The sequence below is a fragment of the Terrapene carolina genome, unplaced genomic scaffold (assembly GCF_002925995.2).
Source record: "Terrapene carolina triunguis isolate 2854851 unplaced genomic scaffold, T_m_triunguis-2.0 Scaffold69, whole genome shotgun sequence".
Classification (NCBI taxonomy): Eukaryota; Metazoa; Chordata; order Testudines; family Emydidae; genus Terrapene; species Terrapene triunguis.
Window position 1 is genome coordinate 12,604,716 of NW_020664420.1, and position 17,524 is coordinate 12,622,239.

The 17,524-nt window shown below is 41.9% G+C and overlaps 1 protein-coding gene across 2 annotated transcripts in view; it reads left to right on the plus strand.

Moving 5' to 3' along the window:
• The window catches only part of RAB27B (RAB27B, member RAS oncogene family), a 36,893-nt gene that overhangs the window by 14,849 nt on the left and 4,520 nt on the right, over nucleotides 1-17,524 (plus strand). For both annotated transcript variants that reach the window (XM_024197168.2, XM_024197169.2), the window contains 3 exons: nucleotides 12,309-12,480; nucleotides 14,280-14,365; nucleotides 16,327-16,430. In XM_024197168.2, the coding sequence (XP_024052936.1) occupies nucleotides 12,328-12,480; nucleotides 14,280-14,365; nucleotides 16,327-16,430 (343 nt within the window). In that variant the 5' untranslated portion in view covers nucleotides 12,309-12,327. The remainder of the gene's footprint in view (nucleotides 1-12,308; nucleotides 12,481-14,279; nucleotides 14,366-16,326; nucleotides 16,431-17,524) is intronic.

Below are 17,524 nucleotides of genomic sequence, written 5' to 3' on the forward strand. Positions count from 1 at the left end.
TATGGCAAAGGCAAAGAATAGGGTTACTTCAAGGAACACTACAGCCATTAATAAGCTTGCTGACAGTTGGTAGTACTTGCCCTGTTACGTTTTTTCAGCTCCGCACGGTACCAGGTTATGTTGTTTAAACAGTGCAGTTTTATTCTAGGAAGTGTTTCAGATTCAGTGCCCTGAAACTGCATGTTGTATTTTCATGACAGTAGAACCTAGGGTGCCCAGCAGGACTGAGGCTAGTTGCTACACAAATGCATGTAAGACCATTCCTTAGCTGAATAGCTTAATCTGAGTAGATAAGACTGAAAAAGGGTGGGAGGAAAGGATGCAACATGCAAGAAGAGTGATGGTTGGTAGCGATAATGTTACTTCTAGGATTTGGGGGAAGGGGGAAATTGCTGCTTTATACAGGCTAGGTCATGGAAGGGATGTGAAAAGGAGAGGACGGTGGAAAAGGTAATGAGGAGCATGTATAGGGCCCTACCAAATTCATGGCCATGAAAAACGTGTCGTGGATCGTGAAATCTTTTGGGTTTTGTTTGCTTTTACCCTATACTATACAGATTTCATGGGGGGAGACCAGTATTTTTCAAATTGGGAGTCCTGACCCAAAAAGGAGTTGCAGGGGGGATCACGAGGTTATTTTAAGGGGTCACGGTATTGCCACCCTGACTTTTGTGCTGACTTCAGAGCTGGATGGCATACCATACCATGTTACCCTATTGTAGGGGGGGTTGTGGTACTGCTACTCTTACTTCTGTGCTGCTGCTGGTGGCAGCGCTGCCTTCAGAGCTGGGCAGTGGGAGAGCAGTGGCTGCTGGCCGGAAGCCCAACTCTGAAGGCAGAGCCGCTGCCAGCAGCAGTGCAGAAGTAAGAGTAGCAGTACCGCAACCCCCCTACAATAACCTTGCAAAACACACACACCTACCTACCTACCTACCTCCTTTTTGGGTCAGGACCCCTCCAATTACAACACCATGAAACTTCAGATTTAAATAGTTGAAGTCATGACATTTGCTATTTTTAAATCCTATGACCGTAAAATTTACCAAAATGGACCATGAATTTAGTAGGGCCCTAAGCATGTAGGACTAGAGGAATGAAGCTGGCTGGGAAGGGACACTTACATTAAAAATTAGTGCCACAGCTTTCATATTGTCTGATCTCAAACTGAAAAAGTAAAATTTCAAATATTGGCAAATTCTCGTAACATTTTGGCTACATTCCCCAAACTACATGTAGTCTTTGACCACAAGCTGACTTTTTAAATCTTGAAATAGGCTGGATAATTAAAACAGACTGACCCTTTTCACCTAAATTATGTGGTTTGATTGATCTTTGTTTCAAATTTTCTGTAGAGAATTGGGATCAGAAAGCACTTTAATAGACTAGCATACACAAATTAATCAAGACACCAATTTCTTCAATGTGGCAAAGTACAACAAGGCAGGTTAACCATGCATTGAAACAGATATACGAAAAGGCACTCTGCTTCAACTACAATGATGGATCTACACATCTGTGCATAAAAGGAGCAGATACCCTCCACTTGCAATTTTTATAGCCCAGCCTCCAAGATATTCAGTTGACTTATTTGAAGCAGTATCATCTACGCACCGTAAGTAATCATGATCCAACGCAGATACTCTGGAATATCTGCTGACAAATGGCAGACTTTCAATTATCTGCCATACTACAGTTAGAGAATATTAGAGAAAAATCAGTAATCAAGACTGGAGAGAATGATGGGCTGGATGAGAGCCTTGGCTGTCTGTACAAAAAAAAAAAAAAAATCTATTCCCTCTCTCTTTCCCCTCTCTCTCCCTCCCTCCCCTTCCCCCCCCCCCCCCCCCCCCTTTACCCTACTCCCCCAGAGTGGGGGGGGGGGGGGGGGGAGAATAAAAGAAGTGTCAAAAATGACATATGCACCCCTCCCTGGTTATTGGCCTGATTGACAGGAGGGGTTTGGAGGAAAGGTAAAGGGGTCAGTTTGAGGCATGTTAAATTTTTTAATTGACAGTATGCCATCTGGGAGGAGATGTCAGGGTGACAGGCTGAGAGACGGAATTGGCTAGAAGGCGAGATTGCATGGTGAGGAGTAAAAAGTGGAGTTGAGTCATCTGTATATAGGTGCTAGTTGGAAGCTGTGTGAGCAAATGAGATCGCTAGACAGGATGTAAGGGGGTGTGTGTGGGGGGGGGAGAGTTTGGGGGGAGGAGGGGCAGGCAAGGTCTCACTGAATGGAGGAGGGTAGGAGATGTTGAAGGAGCAATTAGAGAGGTGTTAGGAAAACCAGAGAGAATGGTCTGAGAAATGCCGCACTAGTGGAACAGGGCACCTAAGAACCCTGTCAGTGACCAGGAAGGAGCCGGAGGAAGTTACAGTGGATCTTGTTGACCTTTTCTTGTGTGAATGAGAGCGGAAAGGGGGTTGAGGAGGGAATGTGCTAGGGAATAAGTGGAAATATGGGTGCGTTAGTGACGTGGCTCTCATAGCCATGGGTTTTAAATGCTGCAGTTCTAATACTATAACCTTGCTACAGGCAGTACTGGAATGAGCTCAATGAGTTGAAATGCTGTGGTTTCTTGTACTGGTCTCTGCAATAGACACATAGAGTTGTACTATCCCATGTGTACCGCACTCATTTATCACAGATCAGGGAGACATGACTCAGGAATCACGATTCAGACATAAGGCCATGCCTCTTCCAAGTTACTCATGAATGACCAGTGGAGACCTACTATTAATCACTTCACTTCTCTCTAAATACTGTTCAGAAAAAGTGAGGTGGTGGTTTTTTTTTTTTTTTAAGCTGTTGTTTTTAGTTCAGAAGAAAAAACATCCAGGTGTGTGTGAATGTGTGTGACCTTCGGTGTCATCTAGCACTACTGTTGGTTATACAATTATTGGCTGGCAACTCTTAGAGAAGACCTTTCTCATAAGAGACAATCCATTAGATTGTTTATACTGTGTAATATCAAAACACAAACCATGCACATAAACCAAAGTAAAACATTCCTTGTTCTGAGTGCACTCAACATAAATGCACTGTAGTAGTGCAATTGTAGAGGCAAACCAAAGTGGATTTGTAAAATACGGTGTGCTCAATCGAATACATTTAAGTACTTTAAAGTTGGTGTAGGGACTGAGTTGACAGATTTAAAGCAACCTTTAAAAAACACAGTTATTCAGGACAAATCTTGAATAATTCTAATCAAGGAATGCAAGGACAGCCATTGGTCTAGGATATAGAAAACTTCAATGCCACAAGATTTTAATTAGTACGACAAGCAATACAAGTGTTGACAGTGTGTTAAAATAGCCTTTGGACACATGATAGAAGTAGGGCAATCTAGTCTGTGAGTCATTGGAGACTGGATAATCATGCTTCAGAAGAAGGTGTAAAACTTCCCATCAAACAGCTAATCAAGCTGCCTGATTTAAGATATGTTAACTTCAGGAGGAAATTTCTACCTGTAGCAGAAATGAATTTAGCCCAGTGGTCCCTGTTTTAAAATGTGAAAAAACAAATAAGTAATATATTGGACAAATGATCATGTTGCCTCTTTGTCTACAGAGGTTCATAGTAGATTGGCTGAGTGCAGAGTTAATAGCCAATCCTTTTCCCTCATGTGACGGTTGATGGTGGCTGCTCAGTTTTCTTATTGTTAGGACTAGAGCTATTAAGGTGTGTGTGTTTTATTTTTATTTTTTCTCATGCTTTTATAGCACCTGTGCCCTCAATCAACACAGCCTCTAGTGTGCTTACCAGTAGACTTTGAGTGGAGATGACCTGATGCCATTGGTAGTGGTCTCCCACATGCACTCATGTCAGTAGACCCATAAACTTAGTTTTCACACCCAGTTTGCTAATCTGGTAGTATCTTTTGTCCAACACCTGTAGATCCAATGCATTCTGATGATCAGACTCTGAGTAGTAAGTTGTAGTTCCATCCCTGTACATTTGACCATTCACTTTGTACACTGAAACCTTTTTATTTGATAGAGAAATTTAAAACATTGCTTTCAAGCAACATGAAGCTCGGGACTAATGCTGAGTCTATAGATTATGATAGATAGTTTTCAATGCTCCATTCTGCCCGATCGAAGATTCAGCTCTGTTAGCCAAGGCCAAAGAGGACCTTATGAGCCTCTAATAAGTGGCTCAGAATAGTGGAGGACAGAGCACCACAGTAGGTGTAGTACACAAAAATTTGTATACAGTAGGTGTAGAGTACACAACCTCTACTTGAGATTGTGAATGAATAATGGCCACTCCCAAGATGCCTTTCTTTCTTTGCTTTATCTAATAGGTCACATGAGATTATGGTTGTACAGAACAGTACTTCAGGCCATGTAATTCTGCTCCATATTTTGACATGCATGCTGGATGAGGAAAAACTCGTCATGCAATTGGCTTGTTGTACTCTGGCAAGAACTAGAATGATCCAGTGAATTTTCTGTCCTCTCTCTGCAGTATACAGAACAAAGGAGACACCAAGCTGTCTGTGAATAGACTGTCACAAAAACTGCTGCTGCTAGACTTTTAAAAATTCTTTTGATCTTTCCCAAGTCGGAAGATGCCAAATAGCCTCTTGCAGTCGCTGGGCTGCTTCATGTTTGTCAAAGAGCACGTATGTAGGTGAAACTGTATTGTATTCGGGAGGCTCTCACAGCCATACAGATAACAAATGAAAACAAATTGAATTTCAGGTTGGTCAAAATTTGTTAGTTAAAGCAAGCTGGCACTTCCTTATTCATGTGCCAAGGGGGATAGATTCTGTTCTCATTGAAACTACTGGAATTACACTGGTGCAAATAGGAGTATCTGAGCACAGAATTTGACCCAGGGAATCCAGCTCAGATGACATGGTGATGCACACAATTCAAGAGTTTGAATAGAATAGAACCTCTTCTACACTAAGGATTCACTAGACTCTATTCATAAGGAAGCAAAAGCTTTTACTTATGAAGAGTACTAAGACTGAGAGGCTGTGTAAAATGGCTTGCACGTACATAGTCTTTCATCTCATGATCTCAAAGCATTTTACAAAAGTAGGTACGTATTGTTACCCCTATTTTATTTATCAGCCTCTTAAGGGATTGCCAACCTGATTCAAAGTAAAAATAAATAAATAAAAAACCACATTGTATTTACTATAAAAGTAAGAATAAAACATATCTGATAACAATAGGCCCATATAATTCGTGTGTGTTTGAGAGGTTGATGGAGCGTACCACAGGGAATGGGGAACAAGATTTTCTTTGCTTTAAATTGCAATAGAATTTTCAATGCCTCGTGACCCCCACTCCTTCCCATTTGCCTTTTGGGACTCCTGGGGGTCATGACCTTTGAGCTGAGGAACATTGTTACGAATAGTTTCCATGTTGCTTTAAATACCCAAGATAATGCAACCAGTCCTCAGCAAAACTTGGTATGAAATCCAGGTCTACTGAATCTCAATTCACCCCTGTTTTCACTGCTAAACTATGGTGCCTTAAATTTGAAGTTGATGCTAATCTGAAGATTTTTTTTTTTTTTTTAATTTGTCAGATTTGGGACAATAGCCAATGTCTAAATTTCATAAGTGCTTCTTTGCAAGAACAGATGGTGAACATTTTCACCATCTTGCAAAAATGCAGTTTCTTAGCTGTCAGGCACATACGCTAGCGTAGTATTAACCAATTAAGAGTTCACTGTCTGGTTGCAGGACTCTCTGGGCTTGCATCCTGCAAATTAACCACAACAGAGGGCTAGTTGGGACCTCTGTTGGTCAGAACTACTGTTAAGAACTGTGATCATCTCTTTTCCCAAACCAGTAAGAGCCATGGCTACTAATAAATGGCACTTGATCTTTGCATACCACTCTCATGCTTTCACACACAGTGTCCTGCTGCGGTTATTCATCGGTACAGAAAGATGCTAGACCTTGTAGTGTGCACCTGAATTGCTCAGGAACCAGTGCCACCGGGTGCTGCATCTTTCCCTATTGCTTGGGGGGACAGGGGGGAGTTCCTGGTATTGAGGTTGCCATCATCATAAGGAGAGGGAGTAACTGAATAAATAAAAGTGGCAGGGAGAAATATGATGAAGTAACTAACATATCTCCAAGTTCTGGTCAACCAGATCCAGCAACTCAAGTTACTGCAAAGAAAGCAAAAGAGCAGTTTCTGCCCTTTGGTTGATAAGTAATTAACTTTAGGAACAATTTACCGAGGATCAGGGTGGATTCTCCATCACTGGCAATTTCTTAAATCAAGATTGGATGTTTTGGGGGAAAGAGATGATCTAGGAATTATTTTGGGGGAAAATTCCATGACCTGTTATACAGAAAGTTGGACTCAATCATAATGGTCCCTTCTGGGCATGAATTCTATGAAAAGAAGAGGAGAATCAGTCAGCTCCTATGAATATTTTTGATATTGACCTCCAATTCTATAACTAAAGCTGTACAAAGCTAGTACACATAGCACTTTGGAGATTTACTGTACCACTTTCATGATCATGATTCCTGGCATACTGTAGTTCCTGTCCTGGTTTGGAGAATAATGCTTCTATTGATTGGTAGTGTGCCCAGCAAATAGTGATCCGGGTGGCTGACAGAGAGAAGTGAAATAAAATATGCCTTGTCACAAAAGAATGAGGCTTCGCAACCATCCTTTCCTCTCTGCTGAAGCTGTATTTGGGTTCCCCAAATAAACTCTGCCAACCTGCAGAGGCCCTACTGTGTAAGTAACAAGATTAGACAGCTGTTGTGTGGGGCAAAGGAAGTCCCTCAGAAGTGTTACTATTGCAGCTATTTAGTTCTAAGAGCATATGCTCAGTGCAAACTGAACAGGCCTGGCAGATCTTGTTCAATGTTTCTCACTCTTGCATGACTCTGTGCTATCCTCTATAACTTAATGATTTAAATATTTGTAGCAGAGGTGTATGATGATGCAGCTTCCATAGATCTAGTCCATTGTTCTCTTTAGACATAGAAACACAACATTAAATTCTGAGCATTTATATTATAAATGATAGTTGGTTTTGTGTTAACATTACCTATTTGGAGTCTTGGCAAAATTCTTACTTGCCTTCAATATATGAATAACTTACCATATATGTTTTTTAAACAATTTAGTGGAGGCATCAGGATGTACACGCTCCCTAAGCAAGTAACTACCTGAACATATGACCTTCCTCATGCCATTCCCAACTACTATTAAACTAAAACCTTATTAATACTGTTGGTTTAATAATTATTTTTGTTCTTTTTGGCGGGGGAACGTAGAGGGAGAAGAGGGAAGGCAGGGAGTCAAGCTGAGTGAACTATTTCTGTTTGGGTACTGTGACATTATCTGACTAGAGTATGACCATGCAAATCATTGTTGCTACCACTGTTCTATAATTGCAACGAATCTTCTACAAAGTGTGACACATAGCTTGCAAGCTGCTTAATCCTTTCTGGCCAATTGATCCAGATTCAACCCTTAGACATTTTGGTAGATAATTTTTGTGTTTACATAGACATTGTTAACCTCTAACAATATATATGAAACAGTCCCTGTCTGTGCTGTATTCTGCTAATTCAGGTTTCAGAATGGTAGCCGTGTTAGTCTGTATCAGCAAAAAGAACAAGGAGTACTTGTGGCACCTTAGAGACTAACAAATCTATTTGGGCATAAGCTTTCGTGGACTAAAACCCACTTCATCAGATGCATGGAGTGGAAAATACAGTAGGAAGATGTATATACAAAGAACATGAAAAGACAGGGGTTGCCATACCAACTCTAACGAGACAAATCAATTAAGGTGGGCTATTATCAGCAGGAGGGAAAAAAAACTTTTGTAGTGATAATCAGGATGGCCCATTTCAAACAGTTGACAAGAAGGTGTGAGTAACAGTAGGGGGGAAAGTTAGCATGGGGAAATAGTTTTTAGTTTGTGTAATGACCCATCCATTCCCAGTCTTTCTTCAAGCCTAATTTAATGGTGTCCAGTTCGCAAATTAATTCCAGTTCTGCAGTTTCTTGTTGGAGTCCGTTTTTTTTAAAGTTTTTGTTGTTGAATTGCAACTTTTAGGTCTGTAATTGCATGTCCAGGGAGGTTGAAGTGTTCTCCGACTGTCTTTTGAATTTGTTAATTCTTGACGTCTGATTTGTGTCCATGTACGTGTACATGGACAGAGGGGCATTGCTGGCATATTTTCTATTCCATGCATCTGATGAAGTGGAAAGTGGTTTTAGCCCACGAAAGCTTATGCCCAAATAAATGTGTTAGTTTCTAAGGTGCCACAAGTACTCCTCATTCTTTGTTAATTCAGAGATCAAAAAGACATTTTAACATTTAAATGAACTGTAAACAGAGTAATATCACTCTATTCATCTCTTTGAAATGTATAGCAAATCACCTGCGAATGGTGGAAAAACAGGCAATTGTATTATGTTAATCTGTAGCTAATTACCAGTGATGCTTAGGAAATAGGTCTACTTCAAAATCTCCATGATTGCCTATTGTTCACCTAAGGACTCTGACTTGTCAAGAGAAGGCCTGGAACTATATAAAAACCTTTTGGGTCCTGATCCTTTTTATATCAGATCTGCTTGATGCTTCATGCAGGGGAAGCTTAAGTCACAAGACAGATCTCCAGTCCTAACTGGATCACCCTGAATATGGACATTGGACTAAACCTATGGACTAATTCTGAAAGAGTTCTTTGCAACTACAAAACTCACCATCTCTACTATGAATATGATCTCAGAACTGTACTCATGTCTGTATGTATATTGATCTTTTAACCAATACACTCACTTTCATGCTCTCTCCTTTTTTAATAAATTTTAGTTTAGTTAATAAGAATTGGCTGTAAGCATGCGTTTGGGTACGATCTGAAATAGTCGTCATATTAAAGTTCTACCAATCCCAAAGGATCAGACACATTACCTCCCAGGTTAATGAATAAGATTTTCAGTAATCCTCATCATATTTGACTTGGGTGTCTGGGTGGAGGCCTAAGGTTGGGTTTCTTTAAGGGCACTGTGTTGTTGGCTTCTGGGAAACCAGTAAGGTGTTATAGAAGCTGTTTTGTGCTGGCTTGGCAAATCTAAGTATTGGAATATTCACCAGCTTTGGGGATTATCTGCCCCATTCTTTGCAGTTCACCCTAATTGAGTAGCCTCAGTGAGGCTCCCTGGGACTTGGTCACAGGGACCGAACCAAAAAATATCCTAAAAACATTTTGATTCGCTTTGAACCAAAATCTTTCTCTTTCTCCCCCCTCCTCCCCCCCAAGTTTAAAAACTTGAGGAAAAAATTCATTTTGAATGAAGTGAAACAGTTTGGGTGTTGCATTTTGATTTGGTCATTTTAGGGTGCTTCTTGGCTTTTATAGTGGCCAAATTCCAAAATGGAATGTCATTTTGAAATGAAATATTTTGACATTTTTGAATGTCACCCTTTTTTTGTTTTTTAATTAGCCAAAACTATTTGGTGAATTCAACACAAATCCAAGAAATACTTCAGTTTATCCAAATCTATATTTTTAAAGTTTAAAAAAAACTTCCTCCTAAAAATTTCATGCATCTCTAGTATACACCACTTGAAATCTACATGACAGACACATTCTGTCCATATAACCATGCCAAAGAGTAAACTTGGCTTTAGATGTGTTCTTGCATTTAGTAGTGACCTTTTGGACAGTTGCTTACTGAAATTTAACTTAAATCATGGAGTAGCAAAATAGACCACCTCCTACCTATGTATGTGAGTCTAGCACTGATAGTGTCATCTGATCACAAGAATCTGAGATTCTTTTTTTCCTGTTGACTGTCTCCTTTGATCTTGAAGATGGAAAAGGAAAACAGTTTCCTTCCCCCCCCCCCCCCATTTTGGAACATGAAGATAAATCGGTTCTTAAGCTAAGTTTGATTCTACCCTCCCAACCCCCCTCCCCCCCCCCCCACACACACACCCTCCCATGAAGCATCTGTAGAACAGGCCACACAACTTGTACGATACAGAGGAGTTTACAAAGCCATTCGTAGGAATAATCCAACAATCTAGAGGAATGTTTTGATTTTTAGCCTGGAAGGCCTATTGCATACCAAATCATCAAGAGAAGACGATGCCGTTTTCCTCTGTTACCCAATTATATTCTAAGTGATGTGAAGAAGACTGTGTCTGTGACTTTCCTACAGTGTTGGTGATTTTTAAACAGTGTAAACCTTAGCGAGTGGGAGCTTCTTCAGTGTGAAGATTGAGTACAGATGGCATATCCGTTGAACAATTAACAGGATTATTATTGTTTATAGGATTAGAGGAATTTAAAGAACATGCAACTACATCTGCATTACCCTTTTTCTTTTAATTTACAGTAAAATAATGGGTTGATGAGAAGGTTGTATCCCTGAGTTTTGGTGTTACCCTGTGGGTACCAGAAGGTACCTCCTATTCTGTCTGTGGCACATCATAATCTAGTCCAGAGGTTCCCAGACTTCACTGCACTGCGACCCCCTTCTGACAACAAAAATTACTACACAACCCCACGGGGGACCGAAGCCTGAGCCCCACCATCCCAGGTGGTAGGGCCAAAGCCTGAGCCCCACCCCCCTGGGTGGAGTGGGGGTCAAAGCCAAAGCCCCAGGGCTTCAGCCTGAGGCAGGGGCCTGTAACCTGAGCCTTGCTGCACAGGGCTGAAGCAGTGAGCCCCAGCAAGTCTAAGCCAACCCTAGCGACCCCATTAAAACCTAATCATGACTCACTTTGGGCTCCCGACCTGCTCTTTGAGAACCGCTGGTCTAGTCTCTTGTGGGCTGTAATACTTTGGTATAATGTTGGTTGATGGGTTTAGTGTGTGGGTGCTGTGTGGGGGTGGTGGCCTGTGACATACAGGAGGTTAGACAAGATGATCTGGTGGTCCTTTTGGCATTAAATTCTGACTCAATTGAGGTGTTTGAAAGTATAATTGAAATTTTGTCCCAGCCTCCACCAACTCGCAAGATTTACAAATTAGACTAGCCTTGGCCATGCCCTAAAACTTTCAAACTAGGATTTGAGTTCTCATGTTACATGGGCTAAAACCTAAAACTAAAGGCTTCCTTCCTCTGCTCTCTTCCTATGTAAACATTTTAGCAGACAATCTTGAGTACAGACAATAGCAATTAATTCAGTCAAATGAACAAAAGTTGTTTTAAAATTAAGTATACTAAGAATTCATTTGTTGAACCCAGTTATACTTCTGGCATTAAAGAATTAGACAACTTCACAGAGCAGGGGTGGGCAAACTTTTTGGCCTGAGGGCCACATCGGGTTTCGGAAATTGTATGGAGGGCTGGTTAGGGGAGGCTGTGCCTCCCCAAACAGCCAGGCATGGCCCGGCCCCCTCCCCCTATCCCTCACTGCTTCTCGCCCCCTGATGCCCCCCTCCTCCCCCGGACTCCTGTCCCATCCAACCCCACTGTTCCCATCCAACCCCACTGTTCCCTCCCTGCTACCTGTCCCCCGACAGCCCCGGGAACTCCTGCCCCTGACTGCCCCCCATCCAACCCCTTCTCTCATTCCTGACTTGCCGCCCCCCAGAACCCCTGCCCCATACAACCACCCCTTCTCCCTGTCCCTGACCACCCCTGGAACCTCTGCCCCATTCAACCCCCTTGTTCCCCACCCTCTGACCACCCCAACCCCTATCCACACCCCTGCCCCGACCACCACCCCGAACTTCCCTGCCCTCTATCCAACCCTCCCTGCCCCCTTACTGCACTGCCTGGAGCACTGGTGGCTGGCAGCGCGGCTGCACCAGGACAGGCAGCCGTGCTGCCCGGCTGGAGCCATCCACGCCACTGTGCAGCACAGAGCACCGGGTCAGGCCAGGCTCTGCAGCTGCGCTGCTCCAGGAGCTCATAGCCATCCGCCCAGAGCATTGCGCCGGCGGTGGGGCGAGCTGAGGCTGCGGGGGAGGGGGTACAGCAGGGTAGGGGCCGGGGGCTAGCCTCCCAGGGCAGGAGCTCAGGGGCTGGGCAGGAGGGTCCCGCGGGCTGTAGTTTGCCCACCTCTATCATAGATGATAGGTCCATCAGTGGCTATTAGCCAAGATGGTCAGGAATGCAACCCCAAGTTCTGGGAGTCCCTGATTCTCTGATTGTTAAAAGCTGGGACTGGACAACAGGGAATGGATCACTCAAAATTGCCCTGTTCTGTTCATTCTCTCTGAAGCATCTGGCATTTGGCCACTGTCAGAAACAAGATACTGGGGTAGTTGGACCATTAGTCAGACTCAGTCTGGATGTTCTTATGTTTATCACTGTTTTAAAACCAGTTCTTCCTCTCTCTGCAGGTTCATAAAGATCAGCACTATGACTGATGGGGACTATGACTATCTGATCAAACTCCTAGCCCTGGGGGATTCTGGGGTTGGGAAGACAACATTCCTTTACAGATACACAGACAACAAATTCAACCCAAAATTCATCACAACAGTAGGAATAGACTTTCGGGAAAAACGTGTGGTAAGTTTCTAAAGTCATCAATGTCTTCACTTCTTCTAGTTTCCAATAGTGTTGAAAACGTGCTTTACGTCAATGTATACAGTTCTTCTTCCTGAAAGGTTTAAGGTGTGTTGAGAATGCCTTTTCTGCTTTAGTTTCTGGCTTGAGTCCAGTCAAAATTAGAAGAGAGTGGGGGAGAAGCTGTTGCCCTCAGATGGCTGCCTGGTATCCTAGTGGGGTATTATGTATTTACATTACATTAGCACAAAAGGCCTCCAGTGGGGCCCACTGTGCTAGCTAGCTGATGTACAAACACATTACAGAGCCCGCCTCTGCCACAAATTAGTTTGCAGCCTAAAGAAATAAGGTGACAGAAAAAGAATGGAAGGGGAAAGAGCACAGCGATAGTATCTTGCCCAAGATCACACACCAGGTAAATGGTAGAACTGGAAGTAGAACCCATGTCTTGATACTCCTGCCCAATGCTCAGCCAACTAGATCTGGGGTTGGCAACCTTCAGCACGCAGCCCATGTGGGTGATCCGCCGGCAGGCCACAAGACATTTAGTTTACGTTGAACGTATGCAAGCACGGTCCCCCGCAGCTCCCAGTGGCCGCAGTTCACTGTTCCCAGCCAATGGGAGCTGCAGGAAATGGCAGCCAGCACGTCCCTGCGGCCCATGCCGCTTCCTACAGCTCCCATTGGCCAGGAATGGTGAACCGCGGTCCGCGGCCAATGGGAGCTGCAGGGGCCGTGCCTGCGGACGGTCAATGTAAACAAAATGTCTCGTGGCTCGCCGGCGGATTTCGCTGATGGGCCACGTGTCGAAGGTTGCCAACCCCTGTAAATACTGCCTCCCAAGGTGTCTATAGCGCAAACTATTGACTTCTTTGACTCACTTTAGTAATGTGGCTGTAGATTGAACTATCTTCATGCCTCTATAGGTGACCCTTTCAGGCTACAGTTACACACTTGTAGAACAGTGTGTGCTAGCTTGTACTGTGGTGTATTTCTTCCTTAATGTTAAATGGAAGATAACAATCTTCCGTGCTGTCAACCTGATTCCTTTCATGTGTACTAACATTCATTGCCACTGTTTTAATAGAACACAACTATTGTGCATGTCCACAGACCTTGACAAAAATGGATATTTTTTTATTGCACAATGTAGAAAAAAAGTTCTGCCTTCAGATAAGAATGCTCTTGGTTTGCTTGAAGCACAATAGCAATCCTAATAAAGCATAGGATCGGAAATCAGGAAATCTGGGCTCCATTCCTAATTTTACAACTGACTTGTCCTCTAACCTTGGATGTTAATACTTGCCTAACTCAAAGGGAAGTGCCCTAAACTCACTAGTGTATGTAAAGTGCTTGCATGGCATTGCGAAGTGTTTTGGAAGCATTAACCACAGCCAGAATGGAGCATTTTGCAAAAAGCAGGTCTTTAATGCACAGCAGGCCATATTAAAGAAATTAAATCTAGGAAGTGATTTCAGCACAACTTGTATACTGAGATGAGCAGAATCGGGATCTAAATGGCAGTATTAAGTATACTCAATCATCTTCAGAAGACAGTATTGGTTTTCTGGTTTTGAAATATTGTTTTGTAAGAGGCCCTTTTGAAGTGGAATATTAGTGAATGTGAATCTCTGTAGCAAGTATAAGCTATAGTTAATAAACCAACTTATTCTCCATTTGTTTTTGAAGAATTTTTTGTTTCAGTACAGCACTATGTGCTAAGGGCAAAATTTTAGTAATGGGAAATACATTAATAAATTAAGCAAAAGACTACTCCTTTGTTTCTACTCTGTGTTTGTCAGATATACAATAGCAGAGGACCAAATGGATCTCCAGGAAAAACCTTTAAGGTCCATCTACAGCTTTGGGACACTGCTGGGCAGGAAAGGTAATGTACAGAGTTCAGCATCTCATATCCAGTTAATCAGAATTCTATTAATTTTTCTAAAATTTAGACAAGTGAGTCAGAAAAAACACTGATCTTCTGTCACAGATTTTGGTTTTGACAACAAACAAAAATCCATCTCTTGTTCCTGAAGGATAATTTTAAACTGTTGCTGCTTTGCTGTGATCATACTGAAATACTGTATTCACTTCTTTTGTAAGCTTCCCCCAGCTACTCTGGAGTAGCAGTAAAGTTCATGGTGGTTTGTTAGCATACAGTATATGACTTGGCCTACTCTTGATTAAATATTGGCTGTGCCTAGAGACAGGAAGTGGGCAGGGGAAGGGAAATCAGTCATGTAACAGGAAACAATATTGAGGCACTGGAGTGGGAAACAGCCTAAAACAACTCATTAAATGGAGAAGGGGAAACCATGAGTACAAGCTGTCTTCATGCTTCTAAAGGGAACCTGAAAGCACTGAAGGAAAATTGCTTACAGCAAAATTCAATGGATAGAGGAAAACAAGTGCAACTGCATTGTCTGAGCCTTTGTCACCTTTGTGTGGCTTCCACACCTGGAAAGACTAATTTTGGTTTGAACCACCATGTTTCCATGCTTCTCTTTCAAGCCCTCCTGAACCTCGTAGGCTCTGTACCCTAGACCTCCCCTGAGAGAGGTCACAAAATAAATGACTGGCAAACGAGGAACTGGATGCATGCTAAATATCACAGCTAAAGCACCCATCCCTGTGTCCATAGTCTGTGTTGTGTCTAAATTATAAGTTCCTCAAGGTAGGGACCTTGTCTTCATACTTTTTGTAGATAGCGAACACCCTTACTATGGTGCTATATTAAAATTGGCCTCTATTAAGACACACCCATTTTTCTGGTTTGAATCTGTCCCATTGTCTCTTTTATACAGTATGGCTAAATGTGGTTGTCAAAGGCATCACTTCTACAAAAGAGATCTTATGGTAGCACTCTTGCAGCTAACTTGTCATTGGGAAACCTCATGCGTGTGTGGCTCTCTTCTGCAGCAGTAGTTTGTTCTAATTTTGATACATGTGCCTTGGGGTATCTTATCTACCACATCTGCTACTGATAGATGTGCCAGATTATGTGGTGGCTTAAGACAGAGCACCGAATTCCATTTTCTGTTTTCTAGCTCTGTAGGAAAGTTTCTTAATGTGTTTAGTTTCCTAATTTATTTGAGACTCTGGCTTGTGGTCCTGTGGCAGCAAACTGGGGCTATATTTTGGGTGCTGGGTCCATGGCTTTGTGCATTCAGAGATTACTCAAGTTTCATTGAGCTCAGCTTGTCAACTACAGGTAAATCAGGGCCTCTGTAGATGAGCTTCCCAGTAAACTGTTTTTATTCTAAACTATGATTAAATGGCCAGATACTTCTTTCATCTCTGCCATATTAGGTGGTGGTTATCCATCAAGTAAACGTTTCCTCACAATACTCTTCTTATGTTCATCAATTGAACCAATTTTATGTCCCAGTGATTAGGGATGCACTCAATGCATCTGTATTCTTGTGATTAAAAAGCAACATGTTAATTTTTAGGCTAGTCCAAAGGACAGAGAATTTGAACTAGCAATGTGTCACTGACAACGTAACATTCTCACACATCTAAGCATCCTCTGGTAAATTACACCCACTTTGATAAGTAACTACTGATAGCTATGATAAATCTAGCCAAAAGGAGGGCCACAGGCTTTTGACTATTATGAAAACGTTTGGCTGATAAATTGTGCAACTTCTCTGGGTTTGGATTTTATTTTTTAAAAACTGCCTGTTGCAAAAGAGATTCAGTAAAGCTTTTTTTGTATCTCCCCTTTGATGGATGGTTGTCTGTTTGGTTTTTTTGCTCCAGAAAGTCATTCACTAAAAATGATTACCTAGTAATTTTAGAGGTCAGTCTGTGTTAACAGAGCTGCTTATTTGTTCCTTCCTTCAGATTTCGAAGTCTCACCACAGCATTTTTCAGAGATGCCATGGGCTTTTTATTAATGTTTGATCTCACCAGTCAACAGAGCTTCTTAAATGTCAGAAACTGGATGAGTAAGTAAAACAGAACAACTTGCATGTATCCGATAACTAGCAGCTTCTTGTGGTTTTTAGGTTACAGTATATTGCATGTCTTCATTTACATAATGTTAATTTCAAAGAGTGGTCCAATATTTTTCAGGTGGTCATAAACCTATGGCTTGGGTAGGTGGGCTCTGAAGTCCCAGCTCTGGAAAATTACATAAACTTGTTAAACTTCAGAGCATTCTGCAAAGCACATCTATTCCTCTGGCCTTTTCTGGGATGGGTTGGAGGTTGTGTGAAGAGGTTTGTGGTGGTCAATTTTGGGGACTTATATGGTATGATTGATTTTATTTTACATGTGCTTATTATGATCTTATTTACTGGTTATGGACTGTTACATTTTGTATTATCACTATTTGGGCTGTGCTGCATTGTTCTGATTTTTCTACTTGTATTTTTATTTGTATAAAGGATATTTATTGGTCTTTAATACAGTCCAGTGCCTAAGGTTTGGTTAGGTGTTTCATCAGATTTTAAACACAGCCTGCCAAACAAAATGAGAAATATATGTGTATTTTATGCATATTTCAATTGAGGGGTTTATTTTTTATTTATTTTGCAAGGCAGAAATATCTGATGCAGAAGCAACGTGTGAGATAACCTAAAGCGAGGTTAAAACAAAATTGCTAGAGAGCATGGATCATCCTGATTTAAAATAAAGGTGTTTAAAAGATAGGGAGGTGTGGGTGTGTGTTCTTGTCCAGTACTGGTTAAGCTATTATAGTGGAGGAAAAAACAACATGCAAAAGGTGACCAGACTTAATTTCAGGTTCTGTATAATTCAAACTTGCGGTTTGTTAGTAAACTAACTTCTGCGTGATAGTTGGGAGTATTCTGGCCTGTGTGTACAAGAAGAACACTGTGAACGGCAATATGGGAATACAAATAAATCCCTTCATAGCAAGCTATAGCTTTATTGATAGAAAAAACAATAGCCATGCTCCCACTTCAGTCCGCTATTTGGCTACGGAAAAGTTAATGCATTGGAATCTATCTGCTTCAGTGGTTACTTTGACACACTGCTCCTCTAAATTTCTTCCACATAATATATACTGCAGCTACTC